At 41.6% G+C, this 19,123-nt stretch overlaps 1 protein-coding gene across 3 annotated transcripts in view; it reads left to right on the forward strand.

Annotated features, from left to right (window-relative positions):
• Positions 1-1,282: 1,282 nt before the first annotated feature.
• HECTD2 (HECT domain E3 ubiquitin protein ligase 2) overlaps positions 1,283-19,123 on the forward strand; it is a 42,124-nt gene continuing 24,283 nt past the window's right edge. For 2 of the 3 annotated variants that reach the window (XM_005520841.3, XM_088059775.1), the window contains exons 1-3: positions 8,920-9,287; positions 14,153-14,282; positions 18,684-18,822. In XM_005520841.3, coding sequence (XP_005520898.2) covers positions 9,060-9,287; positions 14,153-14,282; positions 18,684-18,822 — 497 coding nt within the window. In that variant the 5' untranslated portion in view covers positions 8,920-9,059. Of the gene's footprint in view, positions 1,407-3,784; positions 3,893-8,919; positions 9,288-14,152; positions 14,283-18,683; positions 18,823-19,123 lie in introns of those variants that run through there. The other variant, XM_088059774.1, reaches the window with a different exon arrangement.

Genomic DNA, 19,123 nt, shown 5'->3' on the forward strand with positions numbered 1-19,123 from the left:
ACACTACTTCATACTCTGAAAGATAAAAACTAATCTTCTTTAGACATGCTTTAGCAAGTGTACAATTGGGTCACCTGAAAGGTTATTATAAATAGAACTACTTGGATAAATACAAATGACATAATTTGGCATCACTGTCTCGGGAAGGATCCTGTACTCCTGCAATGCTCTCCAGCAAACCAGGCACTTTTATACTCAATAACAGTAAATTCTGCAATACCAGCTGAAAATGTGGGAGACTGTGTATTGAGTTGAACCTGGCTGGATGCCAGACACCCTCCAAAACTCTGTCACTCCCCTCCACAGCTGGACAGGGGAGAGAAAATGTAACAAAGGGTTCATGGCTTGAGGATAAGGACAGAGGGAGATCACTCATCAAACACTGTCATGGGCAAAACAGATGCAAATTAGATATATTAATTGAATTTATTACTAACAGAATCACATCAGGATAATGAAAAGTAAAATAAGACCTTCAAAACACCCTTCTTCCCAGCTCCGCCCCTTCCCACAGTGGAGCAGGAGAGTCCGGGAATGGGAGTTATGGTCAGTTCATCACAGATTGTTTCTGCTGCTTCTCAGAGAGAGTAGTCCTTCCCCTGCTACAGTGTGTTTTCAACAAGTATTATAATTTCTACAGGGAACGAGTACAGCTATTTATTATCTCTTATTTATATTCAAATAGTGTTTTGTAATTTCAGGATTCTCTACTGCCTTACTGTGTGTGCTCAGGAACTCCACTGAAGATGAAGGCTTTTGCAAAAAATATCAAAATATTTATGTTTCAAGGAGAATAAGTGCAGGAAGATTTTAAAGGGAAAACATTTATTGAAAGGTAATTCAGGAGAAAGTCAGATATATGAACCCTGTTATCTAGACCAATTCTTTGATTTTTTTAACATTTCTGCCCCTACAGTCAAGCACTGCAGTAGAATTTTCTTAATACAGGGATACTGTGTGATGCAAGGACAGAGGATGGATTATTAACCACTTGGTGTACATTTCCTCTGAAGATGAGAGAAGCAAAATAGCATTATTTGTTCATTCATTAGGTAAATTTAGCCACCATTACATTAGTTATGTTTGCATTGCTCCTTTTATCCCACACAAACCATGGAGAGATTTCTGTGCTTTTTGGCAGACAAGGAGGTTTTACTAGAGTAGACACTGTTTAGGAAGGAACAAGTTTTGAGTATTTGAGTATTTATGTAAAAGAATCTAGACAGTATCCATAAAACACACTTTGATCTTATTTACTTACATTTGTGCTTTTTTTTTCAAAAGGCCCTTGATGAATACACTTATGCAACATTCACTGTGCACTGCCTGTAGCCACATGCCACTGGTGCAGGGTGTTTGAATGGCATCCACTTCACACAGTACAGGGATGCCTTTGGCCCCTATCTGTAAGTACTTTGGGTGCTTCTGAAAAATCATGTGTTGTGTCACTTGCTGCCTCTTGCTGGCACACAGAGAGCTTCTTGTCTGAACCCACACTGACTGAAGAAATGTCCCGAAGCTGCTGCTTCCACCCAAACCTGCTGTGAAACCTCAGGTGTGTTCCTCAGAGGTATGAACATTTCAGTCTGTATGTGTGATGGGCCTCTAATGCCACTACAGAACAGTGTGCAGTCTTGTGGGGAGTTCTTCTCCCTCCTGTGATTTTGGTCTGTGGCATAGCACTGCAGGGTGTTCCTTGTCTTTACTCTCATAGCTACTCCAAGCAAGTTGCTGAAAAGCAGACAGTTGGTCTATAGCAGGAAATTTGCAGCTGATAGCAGTGGGGGAAAGTTAAGAAAATCTTGGGAAGGTGAAAGAGTTGGGTTTGAAACTGATGGTGTTTACAGGAGACGGGAGAGAGCCCTCCTATACTTTTAGAAAAAACTGGCTTTCTCAAACAACTTTCCCTGAGCAGGAAAGATGGGAAAGTAAAGCAGCCCTGGAAGAGGGAAGGCTGAGCCTAAGAAATCCAGGCTGCCACAGCACCCAACAGGCTCTGCTTGACCAGGTGCTGAGCTGGAGCATGTCAGTGACTGTGCTACAATTCTGCAGCTGGATCCAAACCAGATGAGGATCTGGACTCTGGGACAGCTGTCCTCAGGGCTTGCTCTGCTGCAGGAACAGCACCACTAACACTTGTAGAGGTTCACTCTCCACTTTGGATTCCCCTAGGGTTTTAGCCATAGATGAAACGTAGAGGTGATTTATCTTACAGACCAGCCTGAGAAGTGCGGCAGGAAGCTTGCAGATTCATCATCAAGGACTGCTCCAATCAGTGGTAGGGTAGCATCTGCCTCAGCTGTCTGATTCTAGCTACCATCATACATGTGCCAGAGGTCTTTCTTCCTTGTGGGATTCAGGACCTCCACAAATTCAGACATGTCTCCTATTTGTAGAAGTTAGCCATTAGCAGGAAAGGCAATTAGAGTTAGCTAACCAAGATACTGAAAGAAGCAGGCACTGTACCCATCCCATTTAGACATTACAAAGGAAATAGCGCAGGCTGCATTAAAAATGTGAAAGTCTTGACAGTCTGTAAGCATCCAGATCTTAATCCTGCCCAAACCAACATATGAGGTTAATATTGTTTATAGGATTTGCCCTAACCGTTTCAAGGATACTCATGCAAATCACTGTATACATGATCTTACCCCATATTTATTACCTTTAAAGCTCGAAATCTAGGTTTTTCCACCCTGTCAGACAAGTCTGCGAGCTAATAAATAATTTCCAAACACCAGGAGCCCCGAGTGCGATGCTTTCTCAGCGAGGCCGGCCCCTTCCCTGGAAAAGCCGCCGAGCCGGCGCTGGAGGGAGCTGCAGCCTCGGCTACCGCCGCCTCCGCCGGCACCTCCGTTCGCTCCCCAGCACCCCCTGCTCCTCCAGCTCCTCCCAGGAAAAGAGGATGAGCATATTGAAATTATTTAAATTGTAGCTCTCTGTCACTTCAGTTCAAGAACGCTGCCTTTTAAAGAAATCAGATTAATTTGTTAACCACAAAGTAAGGGGAGACTTGTAAAAACATGCTAAACAAATGCTAATTCTGACAGTGGTTTACAATTTTGTTGGTCACATGACAAAGGTACAGGAGCTACTTTCTGAATTAAACATTATTACCTCCACCTCATTTGAACCTTCTTTAGCATGACATATTTTTTCTTATTTCCAGTTTGAATAGAAATCGGATAAAATTTTGTGCCTAGTATCTGCCTCTATCTCATTTAAAAATAAATTCCAGATCAGATGTGACAAAAGTAGTGAGCTATCTCCCAGCCTTAATGTCTGTCCCTTGCAATACCTTGGGGAAGACCATGCTACTGCTACATTCTGTTCAAGTGAAATTAAATGAAATTTAGATTGAATAACCAACACCAGCTTTCTAGTGAGAAGAAATGGAAACCTTAGTAAAGCTGAAAGGTCACTAAGTGAATGCTCTTCACTTGGTGAGTTTTTCTGTTGCCATATCTTTCTTCCAATGTTTGCATAAACTGCATTATCACACATAAAGAAATGGCTCTGAAAAAGCCATTGCATTTCTAAAAGACCCAAAGGTCCTGTTCCATAGCAAGAGGTAATATAATATTCACCTTATTGAGGCAGACAAAAATGAGTTAATCACTAACCTAGAAGGTAATCTATAGCTTAGGCACCAGAGCCCATAAGCTTTTTTCATTTAGCTGCAACAGCTGTTACACTGCACCAGTGATGACAAGGAACCCAAAGTGAAAACATAATGATGCAAATAAGACAAAACCTCTGATTACTTCTTCCTTCTCTGTACTAGGAATGCCCAAGCTGGATGCATCCCATCTGGTGGTGTACCTTCAATCAAACATTTGCCATTTGCCAAAGAGAAAGATATAATTGTCTGCCAAGACAACCCAACTTGCATGTAAGTGCTTCAGATCATTAACATTTTTTTAATAAATGTTTATAATTTTATTTTTTAAATGAGACTTTTCAAGTACTGGGCGATAGCCAAAGGGTAAGCAAGAGCAATAGATTCATCTAATGTTAGTCATAAGGGAAATAACATGGATTAGCTTAGGAGGGTTTGAGTGCACCTTGCATATGTGCTTCTGGAATAAAAGGCGCTTTTCTCTCTTGCAAATGAAGGCATATGATACAGAGACTAAAACAGTAAGCCAAGTTCAAGGTTGACATATTTTCAAACTTGCAGCAAGAATAACAAATATAAATGGACTAGCTTGTTAGCAATAGTAGATGGATTCACAATCATTTGGGCTCTTTTGGACAGAATTCTTCAAATTTATACCTTCAATTTCGAAGTTCAACTTCGAGGGAACAAGTGGCTGCAAGAAGGGGAGGTTGGACAAGACTGGGGTCATCCCCTACAAGCTCTGAGGTTGTGCAGTCTGTGAATAATAATGACTTGTGAGCAAATGTGAACTTCCATCTTCCCTAAAGTATGATGTGGGCAGGTGGCGCAGGAGGGTACCACAGCTCAGGAGTTAGAGGGCAAGGGAGTCCAGAAGCTACAGTGTCTCTAATTTTTGTGATTCACATGGCAAGTGTGGTGAGTTCTCCAACTGAGTTGGCAGAGTAACAGGTGGCATCAGTGGCATCTTGCCTGAGTTCTGCTGAAAGGTCACTGAGAAAGATGCTTCTTTGTAAAACATTTCCATTTCAATGCATCAGATCTTTCTGTTGAAACAGAATGTTTTGCTGAAAACCTGTTGTGTTGGAAAACTCCCAACCATTTCTTTTCTCCTACTCCCATAGAGAAGAAATGGGCTGTCTCCAGCCTTTGCTTCCTCTTCTGATGTTTCAGCCATCCTGTGCTTCCATTTGTGCCCACTCAGGGTCCATCTCACAAAGCACACATCTCTTAAATGTGTGCTTAATTATTTTGTACCGGGAAGTGTATTAGTTCTTCAAAAGGTATAAAGAGAAGGAAACAGTACTACTCCATAAGAAAGACACAGTACAGATGTGTGATGGACACACATGAATTTTGCCATTCAGCAACTGAATGGGAAAATCCAGCCTATCTTTTCTGAAGGACACGTGTCATTTCAATTCCTGAAATACCAGTTAGCACCAGAGATGTTTGACACCATTTGATTGCCAACAGTAGTAAACCATTTGAGGATCAGGGAAAATCCCGTAACAGCCCAAACCTATCCCCTAATGTTACTGAATTAAACCAGGGGTGATTTTGGGTAGAGCTGAATTTGACTTCTGACTGCAGAGAAAAATGTGACATCCAATCAGTATTTGTCATGACAATATTCAGCGGGGAATTTAGCCCTTTTTATTTTTTACATTTGTGTGTCACTCCCAAATGCCAGTCTGTGAGTGTATCTATTACTTGTAAGCATTTAGTAATCATTTGTGACCAAATGTTAGCGTTTGGTTTGGTTCCATCTGTCATTCCTAGCTGCAGTCTGTGCCTGGCCACATCATTGCACAGAGACATGCCAGTGACTTTTCCCCCTTCCTGACAACTCAAACTCTTTGGCTAGAAGAGATATATTTGTGAAGCATTTTAAAACGAGGTATAAAGAAGGCCTTATTCCAGTTGAAAGGGTCAACATCCTGCTAAGGCAGGGCTGTTCTTCCATAAGTACAAGAAAATCTGTTCAGGGTCACACCCTGCCTATGTCCCCCACAGTTATTCAGGGGTGATACTGCAGTGTGCATTGTTTATCTGAGCCAGCAGCATGGTGTGCCAGCATGGGGTCGAGTGAGACTGCAAACTCCTCCGGGAACAGCAAGAACTACAGACCCAGGCAACGTGTATTTGGGCATGAGCAACAGTTTTCAGTTTAACTTTACCTTTGCCCCTTTCACCAAAAAACTCAGTGAAGTAGCTGGCACCATGTGATTTAAGTTTTTTAAGCAGCTTACAGGAGATGTAAAATCAAGGAAAGTGTCCTTCGAAATGCAGGCATTGAGTGTGTTTGGCCCTTTGTAAAGGTTCCCAGGCCATCTGGCCAACAAATTCATGAAGTCTGTAGAATGGTAGTTGAATACTTACGTTTAGTTTTGAAAATTGTGTATGTGGCATATCCCACAAATCTTACTGCTAGAATGTCTTTATCCTGTTTTGTGACTGCTCCATTGCCCACTACCCCAGTTCATCACTTTGGCAAAAAATTACTGCAGGGTCTACATGCATCACCTCATTACATACAGCACTGCTGCTCCCAGCTAGCATCCATCCATGCCAGAAAACTGAAACCAAATTTAGACATATCCTTTCCCAGCTGTGGTTATATATTTGACTGCCTTGTGAGTCTATGAATGATATTGAAATACCCTTAGTTTCAAAGCCTGGGCACCAGATATATACTACATTAGTTAGAAGTAAGAAAATGTGTTTGCTTGTTCAGTATATGGTAATTTTGCTCTCTTACAAAAATAGGAAGAAATTTTTTGTGCCTATTTTCATAATTGTCATGAGTGAAAATATTCACCTGAATTAGTTTAGTTCAATAGAGCACTTCAGCTTCAAATAGCACAGGAAAGCATGGACAATAGAAGTTGATGTCTTTGATGTTGCATGAGCTTTTTTGTGAGAAAATCTTGGTAGAAAACTATTTCAGTGTTTTTGACACTGTCAAAAATCAGGCCTTTATAGCTCAATGGAACTGAAAAAAAAATATTAATTTGTTTCTATACTTGCTTTTCTACATTCAGTTTTTCTTTCTTTCATCTCTCTTTGCAGCTCAAGGGAGTAAATCCTTCCATGTTTCAAGCTGGCACAGCTCCACAAAACAGTTGTGCCAATTATTTCTAGCCAGGGAAATAATACTTACCACTAGGTGTAAAGCTGCTTGTACTGAAGCTGTTGAAATTACTATCATTATGTTATTTCTTGGCATGGAAAGGAAAAAGATGAGTGAGTATTTGGGGGGCTTTGTTTAAGTGCAACAGGCCGCTTATTCATGCAAACTGCTGAAAGCCACTGGGAAGTAAGCACAGCAAGGAGGGTGAACTTCTTGGAAAAACAGATCTTATATTTAACTTGGTAAGGAGACAAAGACATTTCTTAATGAAACCTAAAAAACCTCCAGATCTGCCAGTTCCTTCAGAAAGGAAAAGCCTTTCTCAATGTGTTAGATTAACACTGCAGTACTTATTGTGCTGTTGCTTTTATGACTCTCACAGAAATCTTTCCCACACCTCCTGCAGGAGCTACTTGTGTAGTGCCAATGCTCAGAAAAACCATCACATGGTTTTCCCCTACCTGAAAAACGATTTTGAATATTTGTTTTGTTTCACATGGTCTGTAATGCTATTCACACTCTGTTCCTGAAGCTGGGAGAAAAACTCTTCTTCAGACAAAAAATTAGAGGGGTCTGAAGGAAACTTTAAATGGTTTGAAGAGCTTAAACTGGATGTAGGTTGGGGTACGTAACATTGTCCCCCTCTCATGCAGCAGGGCTCCTGCAGCTGCATATACCGGGCCAAGTGGCATATCAGTACTTCATAGCCAGTGTTAAATCTGGTCTAGATGTTGTATTGCAACCAGGTCAACACAGCACCTCTTCTGAAGATGGTATTTCTTCACACGCTTACAGCAAAGCTCCAGCACAGCCAGGGAGCTGCACTGAGGCTCTGATGCAGGTACTGCCTCAGGCTGCCCGAGACCTGCCCAAACGGAGGGCCAGGAGCCACACTGCACACCCCTGGCACCACTCTGGCTTTGCCATCAGAGACAGGACCACGCTCACACATTCATTATACTTCATTCCTCATGACACGGCGCAGCCCTTCGCAGTCCACGATACCGTATGGTGGGCACAGTCTTATTTGGTCTAAGGTTGGACTTGATCATCTCGAAGGGCTTTTTCAACTTTAATGATTCGACGATTTCTGTATTTTCTTGTTGGAGCATGACCCGAAGCGGCGAGGAATGTGTCATGGAGCGACAGCGTGGTGTGAGGGGAGCCACTGCCAGCGCGGCCTCACCGCGGTGTGAGGGGAGCCACTGCCAGCGCGGCTCCAGAGCGGTGTGAGGGGAGCCACTGCCAGCGCGGCCTCACCGCGGTGTGAGGGGAGCCACTGCCAGCGCGGCCTCACCGCGGTGTGAGGGGAGCCACTGCCAGCGCGGCTCCAGAGCGGTGTGAGGGGAGCCACTGCCAGCGCGGCTCCAGAGCGGTGTGAGGGGAGCCACTGCCAGCGCGGCCTCACCGCGGTGTGAGGGGAGCCACTGCCAGCGCGGCTCCAGAGCGGTGTGAGGGGAGCCACTGCCAGCGCGGCTCCAGAGCGGTGTGAGGGGAGCCACTGCCAGCGCGGCTCCAGAGCGGTGTGAGGGGAGCCACTGCCAGCGCGGCTCCAGAGCGGTGTGAGGGGAGCCACTGCCAGCGCGGCCTGTGCCGGCGGAGCAGCACCTGGCACCACCGGGCGTGACGGAGGCGCGGTCGTGCCTACCGGTATCCGCCCCGAGGGCCCTTCACGCAGCTGTATATTTAGAGATATTTATACAATTTTCATTTTTAATATATATTTTTATATATGCTTATTCTGATTATATTTGCTTATTACTCGTATATTTCCTCGTGGCCAATCCCGGATAGCGGCAATGCCCCACAGCCGGCCCGGCACCCTTTGCCATGGCGGCTGCGCGGGGCCACCCGCAGCCCCGCGCCGGTCCCTGCGCCGTGTCCTCCGCTCCCCCCGGCCGCCAGGCGCGTTTCCACGAGCCGCCCATGAGCAGCACGGCGGCGGCGGCGGCGGCGGCGGCCCCTCCCGCTGCCCGCGGTCTGTAGGTGGCGCGGCGGCCGAGGGCGCTCCCGGGCAGCGGCTCCGGCGGCGCCTCCGCTGCGCCGCGTCCCGCGCTCCCCCTGCTCGCCGGGGCCGCGGCGGGGGCGGCCGGGCTGCGCTGCGCTGCGCTCCGCCCCGCCGTGCGGGGGTGTCTGGGCGCCCGGGAGCAGTACGGCTGCTGCAGTGCCGCGGCGGCCGAGCGGAGCGGCGGAGCTGAGGTTACCCACGGGGGCTCCTCGAAGGGAGGAGAAGAGGAAGCGCGGGGTCGCCGGTGCCGACGGCACTGAGAGGCTGCCGCGAGCAGAGAGGCGGCCGGGAGCGGGACCATGTCTCTGCAGAGCCCCCCGGCTGCCGCCGAGCTGCCCCCCGGCCCCGGCGAGGGGCATCCGCTGGGAGCGGAGCTGAGCCAGGGCAGCGCCGCGGCCCCGTCAGCCGAGGAGGGCGGCGAGGAGGAGGAAGAAGAGGAAGAAGGGGAGAAGGAAAAGGAAAAAGAAAAAGAAAAGGAGCGAGAGAAATTGTCGCCCATCCCGTCGGCGTCCACCGCGGCTGCCGGGGTAGGTCCCGTCAGCGCCCGGGCAGCCGCCCGCGGGCCCGCCCGTGTCGCTCCGTTTTCATTTGCTATGTTTGCCGCTTTATTGGGGAGGAGAAAGGGAAGGGGGAAGCATCGTCTTCATTTTCTTTCATGTTCCTTTCCGCTGAGAGGCTTTCATTCAAGTTTCTTAAAAATAACATGTGCATCTGTAAGCAATGACATAATGAAGCTATAAATTCTCCATCCACTTATAGTTAACATTTTACAACGGTCTGCTCTGTCGGGTTAGTCATGACTGAGGATTTGCAGCATTGTGAATGTTCATTAAGGGTTCTCGGGGGTGGAGGGATTTCAGCTCTAATGCACTTAATGGCAAGAGAGGTAGCTGGGAAATACTTCTGTATTTTTAACTTTTTCTTTAAAAATCTTTTCTGACTTCTCGTGTTGAAGCAAAGCTCACAGAACATTTTGATGTAATGATGAATGAATTAATGCACCGAAAAAATGGGGAAAGGATATTTTCTAGAATAACTTCATTTAAGAAATCTTTTTTGGTTTTTAATTATACCAGAGTCGTGCTTTTCTTTATGCTGACTGTACAATATTACAGAACGTAAAATTTTCCTGGCATGAGTTGGATATCTTACATAGCTTAACATTAGAACTTGTGGTAAGTTACTTCAGTCCAACAACAGAAATGTTAGTAATCTTGTAGTAATACACTCAGGAGATTTTAGTTCAGCAGTTCTGAACTTATTAGAATTATCATTTAAATTATCATTTATTTAAATTCATAATTTGAATTTAAAAGATTGTGCATATAATATTTATGACTGTCAGGAAATAATTGTGATGTTAAACTCAGTGATTGTATGCAAACTGCAAACTCCTTGGAGCAATTCTGCCAATTTTGTGTTTTGCCTAAACATTCCAACCTTCTGAAAGACTTTCAGCTTTGTAAATCTGTCAGAATGTGCAAGAATATTTTTATTCTCGTGATTCAAATACCGATTTGGTGGGAGAAGTCTCTAATGGACGAGTGCCCAGGAGTTATTTTTACCTTTGAATATATCCATCTTAGACTTTGAATGGCAAATGCCAGCCCTTAGACTAAAGATACAAGTATCTAAACTGGCCTAAAATGTATCAGGCTTAGCTGAGCTAATGAAAAATGTGTGGCCCTGGATGGTCATGTAGAATTCCAAATAAAAGAACCAGGAGAACTTCTTTGTAGCTGGACATCTGCTATGTACCTCTGAAGTGTCACCGATAGGCAGAAGCTGTACAAGCGGACCTGCTGCAGAGGAGCTCAGACCTGACTGGGGGTGGTTGTGTGTCAAGTGCAGGGCGGGGTTTGAATTTACCGAGAGCCTAATATGGGTTTCAATAGCATGTTACGGGGCGGGGAGAGAGAGAGTTTTGTGGAGAGATGTCATAGACTGTCACCAAAGGGGGGTGATAGTTTGGGTGTCAGCATTCAGATTTTAGTAAGAAACTGTGGAAAGCTAAATAATTTGCTCCCTAATAAACAGGGACTTCTGTGAAGCAAAAACAGTCCAAACTTACACCTTTCAAGCTAAAAATGGAAGGGAAAATCCTGCTTCTTTGTGCAGCCTGTTGCACTGCCAGATGCCTATTGGAAATCTGAGTGTCCTTCATGTCTTCTTGCACAGGAAAGCTCTTTTCCTCCTCGCTAGTCTTTGCTTGCCATATACATAATGGTCTTGATTAAGCAATGTTAGGGCTAACACCGGATTTTCAAGAAACTCTTCTAGATGATCTTTTGTCTCTTCCAAGAAAGAAGTCTGTATGTCCTTTTTGCAAACATTGTGACTTGTTTTCACTATTTCATTTAACTTCAATAATGAAAAAATACAGTTTTATGGAGTGTAATGCTAGTACCTCTCCAGTCTTATGGAGGGCTTAATGCTTTGGAAAACTTCCACTAATAAGCCAGGAGAGTTGTAGGTTATTAATATGATCTTAAAACAGGACTAAAGATTACTTTGATCCACTAACTCCCTCTAAGCATATTCATTCCTTTTGTTGGGTGGGAGGGGAATGGTGGATGTTCAGTTTTCTGATGGCAGTGTGCTTGTCAAGTCATAGGCTCTAAAAGCTCAGTGACCTCCTACAAAATTTTTAAGTATGACATGGTGCTCTGCACTTGGCTTAGATTACACCCTTAGGGGTTGTCAGAATTTCTCATTAATGAGCATAAAGTTTCCCTCTAGAGCCTCCCAATAGACCTTTTGTCCATGTTTGTCTAATATTGTTGTAACTGTGCTTGAAAGAGGATGATGGAGTTAAAGAGAGCATGCAGCTTTTGTTCTTTATGATCACTACCGAGGGAGGTGGCAGTAAGGAGAAAGTTTTCAAAAAACTGTTCACCTATAGTATTTCAGTGACATGGCTGGAGTAAAACCTAGAAAGCTAAGTCTGTCAAAAAGGCTGTCACAATAATTTATTTAACAAAAACTTCTTTGTTCAATTATCTCTGCTATCTATTCCCGATTAATCATAAGTAGACTAGTCTGTGCTTCAGAGCTTTTCTGCCTGAAGCACACATTTTGTGACAGAGAAGATTAGCCTCAGATCTGGATTTGTTTGAAGTTATTTTTCAGTCACTAATGTTTGTCCAGGGTCTGTTTTTCTGCAGTCACATGCCAAGTGATTTTTAAGAATCATCTTAATGATATTTCAAAGGTTATAGACTACAAAGAAATGTCAATCTGAAAATTACACTGGTAATTACATTTTATTTTGGAATGTTTGTTGCCTATAAGGAATTTGAAACTAGAAATTGAAGTTTGATAAGAATACCAATTTTAGAAGTTGAAATCTGATATTTTAAAAGCCAGAAGTTTGATAATTGTTCAAATTTACAGTTGAGGGAGTTACGAGCCATAGAAAAATAGCTGTATGTGCCACAGTTATTTAAAATTCCTGGCAGCATACCAGCTTATGTACACTGTGGTGTGGTAGGTTTACAGACTGTCTTATTACCATTCTGGTGGTTTTTCAGGATGTTGTGATGGAAGTGCTTTTCTTAGAACTCTAACTGCATGTCTTAGTCCAAATGTGTTTCGGTTAAGGGGAAAGGGAGGTGTACTGGGTCAAAAATTTTGATAGGTGTCTTAGTTTAGGGCAAATTAGGAAGGAAAACTCCAAATGGGGATTTCCCCAGGGAAATGCCCCTCCCCACTAACTGGTCCGGGAAAAGAAAAAATTCCTTAGAGAGAAGTGGAAAAAGCTGTTTATTTAACAGAAATTGAGTAATATTAAATAATAAAACCTCTTGCTGTTCGATGGGATGGCAAGTCTAGGAAGAAAAGTCCTTTTCATGTGGTGTAGCTCGGCTCGCTCAGGTTCTTATCAGTCCCTCCGTCGCTGGAAAGTGCCGAGGCCCAGGCCCCGGTGGGCCACAGGCGTGAGCTCCCGGGGTTTAGCTGGGTGTTCAGTCCAGAGCAGGCTTGCACAGATCCAAGAAAATTGGGAAAAAAACAAACAAAGGTCCAGGGAACTCCTCTGCCTCAGCTAGCTAGAACTAACTAAAAGCCAGAGAGAAGCTCTGTCCCGCTGTCTGTCCGTGCTGCAGACACCACAGTCCAGGAGCGAGATGTGTGGGAGTGATGTTTTTCCTTAACACAAACTGCGCGCTTCTTCTTCCCCCTCTCTTGCTCTCAAAGCCAGTCTTAAAGGTGCAGAACTTAATATATAACATAAACCAGACGATTGGGGATACCAGTATCATAAAGTCACCCCAGGACAATAGGCTATTACACTAACTATTCTAGAACATGTATTATTATTTACAGAATTCAGGTTTTGATTTGTCTGGAAACATTTTTCTAACTGAGAGTACAGATGCCAGATATCAGGAAAATGAGTCTTTAGGTTACTGTGAGATTGAAAATCATGATGTGCAGGAAGTGTGTATATATTTTTTTAGTCAATATACCTTCTCCTGATATCAGTTGATGACTTGAAAATATTAATCATGAGACTTATGCCATCTTGACCAAGCCTCTTAATCTCACCTATGCTTTGCAAATTCTGCAAATTCTGTAAACTTAATACTGTAACACTGTAATACTGTAACTACTTATTATTTATGTAATTTATAACTGTAACTATATCTAGTAGCACCCAGTGCTGATTTGCCAAACAGACTAATTGACACAATCCTTTGAAAGTCTCATGTGTGATTTCACTTCTGTTTGCTGTTAAAACACAGCTCTCAACACTTAGCAGAGACTTGAACAGGCTCCTTGGTGACAGCATGTGCAGGAGGTGCTCAAGCAGAGAGTCTTTTAGCACTTTGTTAGCCAAGGTTTGTTGGCCAGCCTTTCTTCAGTGGCAGCAGATGCTGACCATTTTGAATCATTAGGGAGTTTTGCCCAGGTAGTTAGTAGTGAAATTTTTTCAGCAGGTTAGAATTTTTGGCCCTACATTTCAAGTCTTGGGAAATTTGTCTAAACTACTTGCATATATTAGGGCTATTTGGAAAAAGGCATATGTGACGCTTTCTTCTGTTTAATCTGAGCTGGATATAGTGAGAAGTATAAAAGTAGGAATTAGGATGCAGAAAGTTAGAATACCATTGACAGCATCTTAATTGTATTGTGTTTTCCTCACAGTAATCCAAGGATATCTTTGTATCCTGCAAATTAATACTTGGGTTTTTTTATGTAATGGAAAGGAACTTTATGGTACCTCACAAACTTGCAGAATAAATAACTTGCAGTTATTTATGTCTTACTCGGTTATTACCAGTCTGATTTCAAGATAAAAGATATTTAAGAATTCTGTGTAATACCTCACTAGGAAGATTACTCTAGCAGTAATGTATTAGCCCTTTAGAGCTTACTGTCATCTTAATTACAGGGGTTGGAGGATGGAGCCAAAAATCAGTTTTCCACTTTGAGCAATTTCATCACAACTATCAACCAAAAGAAAGAAGGCATCGGAAACAGAAATTCCCCTACGCAACTTGTTATACCCAACATCAAAAATGGTAAGAGAAAAAAAGACCTGTGTTACTTAGTTACCAAGTTTAGAAGGTGCTCCATTTTCTCCCAGTATTTGTATTGTGGTAGTGCCAGAAATCTAAAAATCTAGATTTCATTAAATTATACTGTGTTGTATGTTGTACAGGCAGTGACATATGATAGCCCATCCTCAGCAGAGGTTGTGTCATAGAGACAAGTTGGATAAGGAAAAACAAATAGACCTGGAGGATGAAATAACCATCTGAAGTTTTAAAGAAAGGTACTGATTTTGCAGATTATCTGCAGATATTCTTTGTCTAGCTGCAATCAAGCAACTGTCTCTAGAAATTGTCAGAAATTTGGAGAAAATAATTTTATTGCCATCTGAAGGACGGTGGGAATGAGAGACAGTTGCTGAGAGATGTTTTTCAGTGAAGATGAAGAAATGAAATGCACAGGCAACAATTGGTAAGTTTTGAAGAACTTTATAAGTGAGAAGGAAGGTTGTGCTATGATGAGGTAACAATACTTGATGAAAAGAAAGTAAGTGTAGTAGCTCTGTATTCAGTATGGTAGGCTAGAATCATGAAGCCTAGATGAGATGATGTTGTGGTTAGACCTGGAATTTTTATTAGGCTTTTGGGCTAGGAATTTCAGTAATTTGGGAGTTTTTGTAGAAGACTGTGCAAACATTTTTCAGGTTTGTTTTGATCTTGTCTCTGAGCAAGTCCTCTTCAGGCTTATTCTGCTGTGGTTCACTAAGTCTTTATAGTACTTATAGTGAATTTGAGGCAAGAAAAAGACTGCACTGAGAGATCTCAGTAGTGTGACTTTGAAACAAAACTGTTGACAAGTGTTGTCAGTTTCAAAGTTGTGCAGGAAAATGGTTTATAACTTGCAGCATTAGATTCTTACTAAAATATTTTATTAGTCCTATTAGCTATACTATACTATGCAGCTATACTGTACTGTACAGCTATACTGCAAAACTGATAGTCAGTGTAAGACCTTCTTTTTTTCAAGCAGTTTTTGTTATGGGCTAGAGAGGTGCTTTCCACTTCCAAAACAAGGGCAATCAGGCAGGATTTTTTTGCTTAGTTCAAATTGCTTTGCACTAAACAAAGGAAACCCCAGTGGCTGGAGATGGCCAGTAAAGAATTCTCTCACTATGGCATAACATACCAAAATCATCTTCTGCCCTGACCCCCCTCCCTCCCCTTTCTTTTAGTGCTTGGCAAGAATGAAAAACTCTAATCACCACCCTCTTCAAGTGCTCTCAATTCTGCTGCAAATAGTGCTGTCCCAGTTGTAATTACTGTCTCATGAGTACTTAGTTTATTTTCACCACTCTAATTCTTGGCAATATTTATTATAATCAAGGATATATTCTTGAAACAGAGCTCAGTGTGTAAAATCGAGCAGATGCTCGAGTAGTTTCAGCATCAGAGTAACTTGCTTACATAAAACCAAGGTATTTTTAATAACAGTCAAAGGTGAATTCCAAATATTTTGAGGCAGTATGTGTATTCTGTGAAGAAATTAACAACTTAAACAAATTTGTTGATTAAAAATGCTGCTTTTGCTAAGTTGGCATTGAGGAATAATGCTTGGTTCATATTTTGGTGTTTGATTTTTTTTTGCACTTTATACATGTGCTGGCTCCGAACATGTGTACACATGTAGCTATATATATATAGGTGCATATACTGGTAATGCTTCAGGCTCAGGTTCAAAGAACATTAATTTCATTGAAAACAAAGGTGTGGAAAAGCTAATGCTGGTAAATACAGCATGAAAAGCAGGGGGATGTTTGTGTGCACATAGCTGCCACATATAGTGAGTCTCCTAATGTAACAATGGTCTGGTATAAAATTTATATACTAAATAAATTGTTTTAGTTATTTTCTAATGTTACAAATAGTAGGTTTTGTTTGCTTTATCTTCTTTGAAAATTTTCATTGGCCAGCAGCTGTGCTGGTCACAATGAAAATAATTGCAGTATTCATTTACCCTGAACTTCCCTGGACTACTCAGTTCTGCTTTGTATCGATGAAATTTTCTTCACCAAAGTTTTTGATTGTTCCTTAAGCAGTCATGAATTGCTGAATCTTTTTACTTGATGTAACTGGGCAAGAAGCCAGAAATTACTGTTTTTTCTTGTCTTGTTATGTTGTGTTATTGCTGTTTATCAACTCAATACAGAGTTTCTAATTTCTACTCAATGAAACTCAAGTTACAAGTCTTAATTAGTATTCTTTACTGGCAGAAGACCAAATAAATCTATGTACAAATAAACTTGAATGATGACAAAACATACTGAAGCTGACCATATGTGTTAAAGATACTATTAAAAATTAATTTTGGTATATGTAAATTAAATTGCATATATTTCAAAGAAAATTGCATTGCTGACAGGGTGCAAGTTACCAGCTTAGCACCTACAGCCTCAGTTTACTGAATCAAGAAGCAGTGTCTGCCAGCAGATCTCTTCTACAGATGTAAAAGGAATATTTTCCTCATTTCAGTGTATTCAGTTGGTTATAACTGAATGTTTAATCCATTTAAAATTGAGAAGACAGAATGAGAGAGAGTTAAATCAAAAAGCTTGTTATTCTCAGAGTATAAAAATAAGACAAATTCTTAGATTCTTTAAAGTCAGTCCATCCTGCTTTCAGAGAATGATGTTCAATAGCAGAATGATTGTTTGGCACCTTGGCTTGGATTAATTTATTATCTGTGTGTCTGCTTTGTTTTTTTCAATTACTACTTTTATCTTAAAATAGTTAAAATTCCAGCTTTGAGAATGGACTAGGTTCCATATCAGTAATCAATGCCATTCTCAGGGGATTGAGGGCAGTTCTGATCTGCTATCTCATGAATGGTGTCTGAGTTAAGTCACAGTGACAGTGTCTCTGTCATGAGCATGAGTGAAAAAAAATCTCCTTTTGGATTCATGGCACTTTTTTAGCATATGTTTTTTCCTGCTGTGATAAATGGAGTAGGCAGCAGTGTAGTGATACTACTTTGATGTTTAGTTAATTAAAGAAAAACAAATCTTCAAAAAGGCATAGAGGGGTCTTAGACAATTCATAGAGCATTTCATTAAATATGTATGACTTTTGAGGACACTGTTATTTTATGTAATGTCTTTTATCTGAAACATATGTCACAATTCATGTAAATACTTTTTCAAATGAGCAGCATAAATCAGACTGTAAGAGTGTTTGAGGATGTTTGTGAAGACACTGTCAAAATGATTATTGGAAATGCAGTGGAAATATTTTTTCATGTCTTGGGTGAGCTTACCTTGGCTGACTGCCATACACCCACCAAGTTGCTCTATGGCTTCCCCTCCTCAACAGGACATGTGGAGAAAATAAGATAAAAGAGCTCATGGGTAGAGATAAAGACTGTGAGTACACTTTCCAATTATTGTCATAGGCAGAATAGACTTGAGGATATTAATTTATTGCCAGTTAAAGAAAACAGAAACAAAACTCAAAACACCTTCCCCTTCTGTGCTTACCACATGTTCCCTTGTTCTCAGCTTTCTCTGCCAGCAGCCTGATCAGGCATGGGCTCTCCACTGGCTGCAGGAGAATCTCTGCTCCAGACCCTGGAGCAACTCTTCCTTCTCAATCTTTTCCACTCATGTGGGTATCTGTAGGGTAGTTTCTTTCTTTTTTTTCCTTCCTTCCTTTTTTTTTTAATCCCTTTTCTCTCTCAGCTGCTGTGCAGTTTTTTTTACCCTTTCCTAAATATATTGTCATGGGGTGGTACCAGTGTCACTGCTGGGCTCAGCTTTGGAGCTGTCCAGAGCTGTGTCCCCTCTCACAGCTGCTGCACTGTTGCCAAGCCTTGCCATGCTAATCTGATCAAATATTCTCAGATCAAATAGAAATGAAGTAGTAGAATAGAAAGACCTTGGCAAAGCATTGCCAGTTGTACTGGAATAGGCAGCCAAATTTATTGAGAATAAGTGTTCAAAGATGTTTCTGTTTCACTACTAATTCTCTGTAAGAAAAAAAAAATTGCCTTTCCCATTTAGTGTTTTGGAGAGATTCTTTATGGAAGCCATAGATGATCCACAGTCATCTCTAGCTAAAATTCTGTATCACAGTGTAGAAAAATGGACATCTTGTCCTTGTATGATAGTTGGACTTCAGTATGGTTGTGCGTAAGATTTTTCTCCATTGTAAGGAGCACCAGTATTGCAGTTTGTATATTAGATATTTACACTCTATATTGGAAATAGCTGCTATTTTTATTAGTTAGCCAATTTTTCCATCATGTCTGCATGTGTGTATGGTAAGAAAAATACCGTTTTAAAGAGTTAGAATCAAACACTTGGAGTTTCCTTTTTTTCCCAGTACCAATTTATTTGTGTTAGATGCATTGTATTTACTCTTCTTTACCTTTCTTTTAAGGAAAAGACCTACCACCTCTTTGCCTCGATGTACGGCAAAAGCAGCGCATGTCTATAGATATGTTGCCCCAAGAACTGAAAGCACCATTTCCTCCTGAACCTTCCTTTCCAATTCGAACCAAAACTGTGAAAGGTTTTCAGTAAGTTATGCTGGTGTTCCTAGAAGTTTGCTTTCTTCCTTTCTTTGGCATTCTTTTCATTTTTACCTAATGCATACATTTGATTTTGTTAATCTTAAATGAGGAAACAGTTTTAGTAAGACTGGCAAGGAGTTAGTCTGGTTATGATGGTGGGATTGATAACTCTGTTACAGTGAAAACTATCAAAATATTTTTTCTAGCTTGAAATGTTCCACACAGAAAATGGTAAAGCATATACTTCAGAATTAGGAATGCAATGAATGTTTGGTTTTGGAAAAAAATATGTATAGCTTTTTGTAAG

Source organism: Pseudopodoces humilis, chromosome 9, assembly GCF_049639895.1.
Source record: "Pseudopodoces humilis isolate 2021_Gansu_Grassland_sample_001 chromosome 9, ASM4963989v1, whole genome shotgun sequence".
Lineage (NCBI taxonomy): Eukaryota > Metazoa > Chordata > Aves > Passeriformes > Paridae > Pseudopodoces > Pseudopodoces humilis.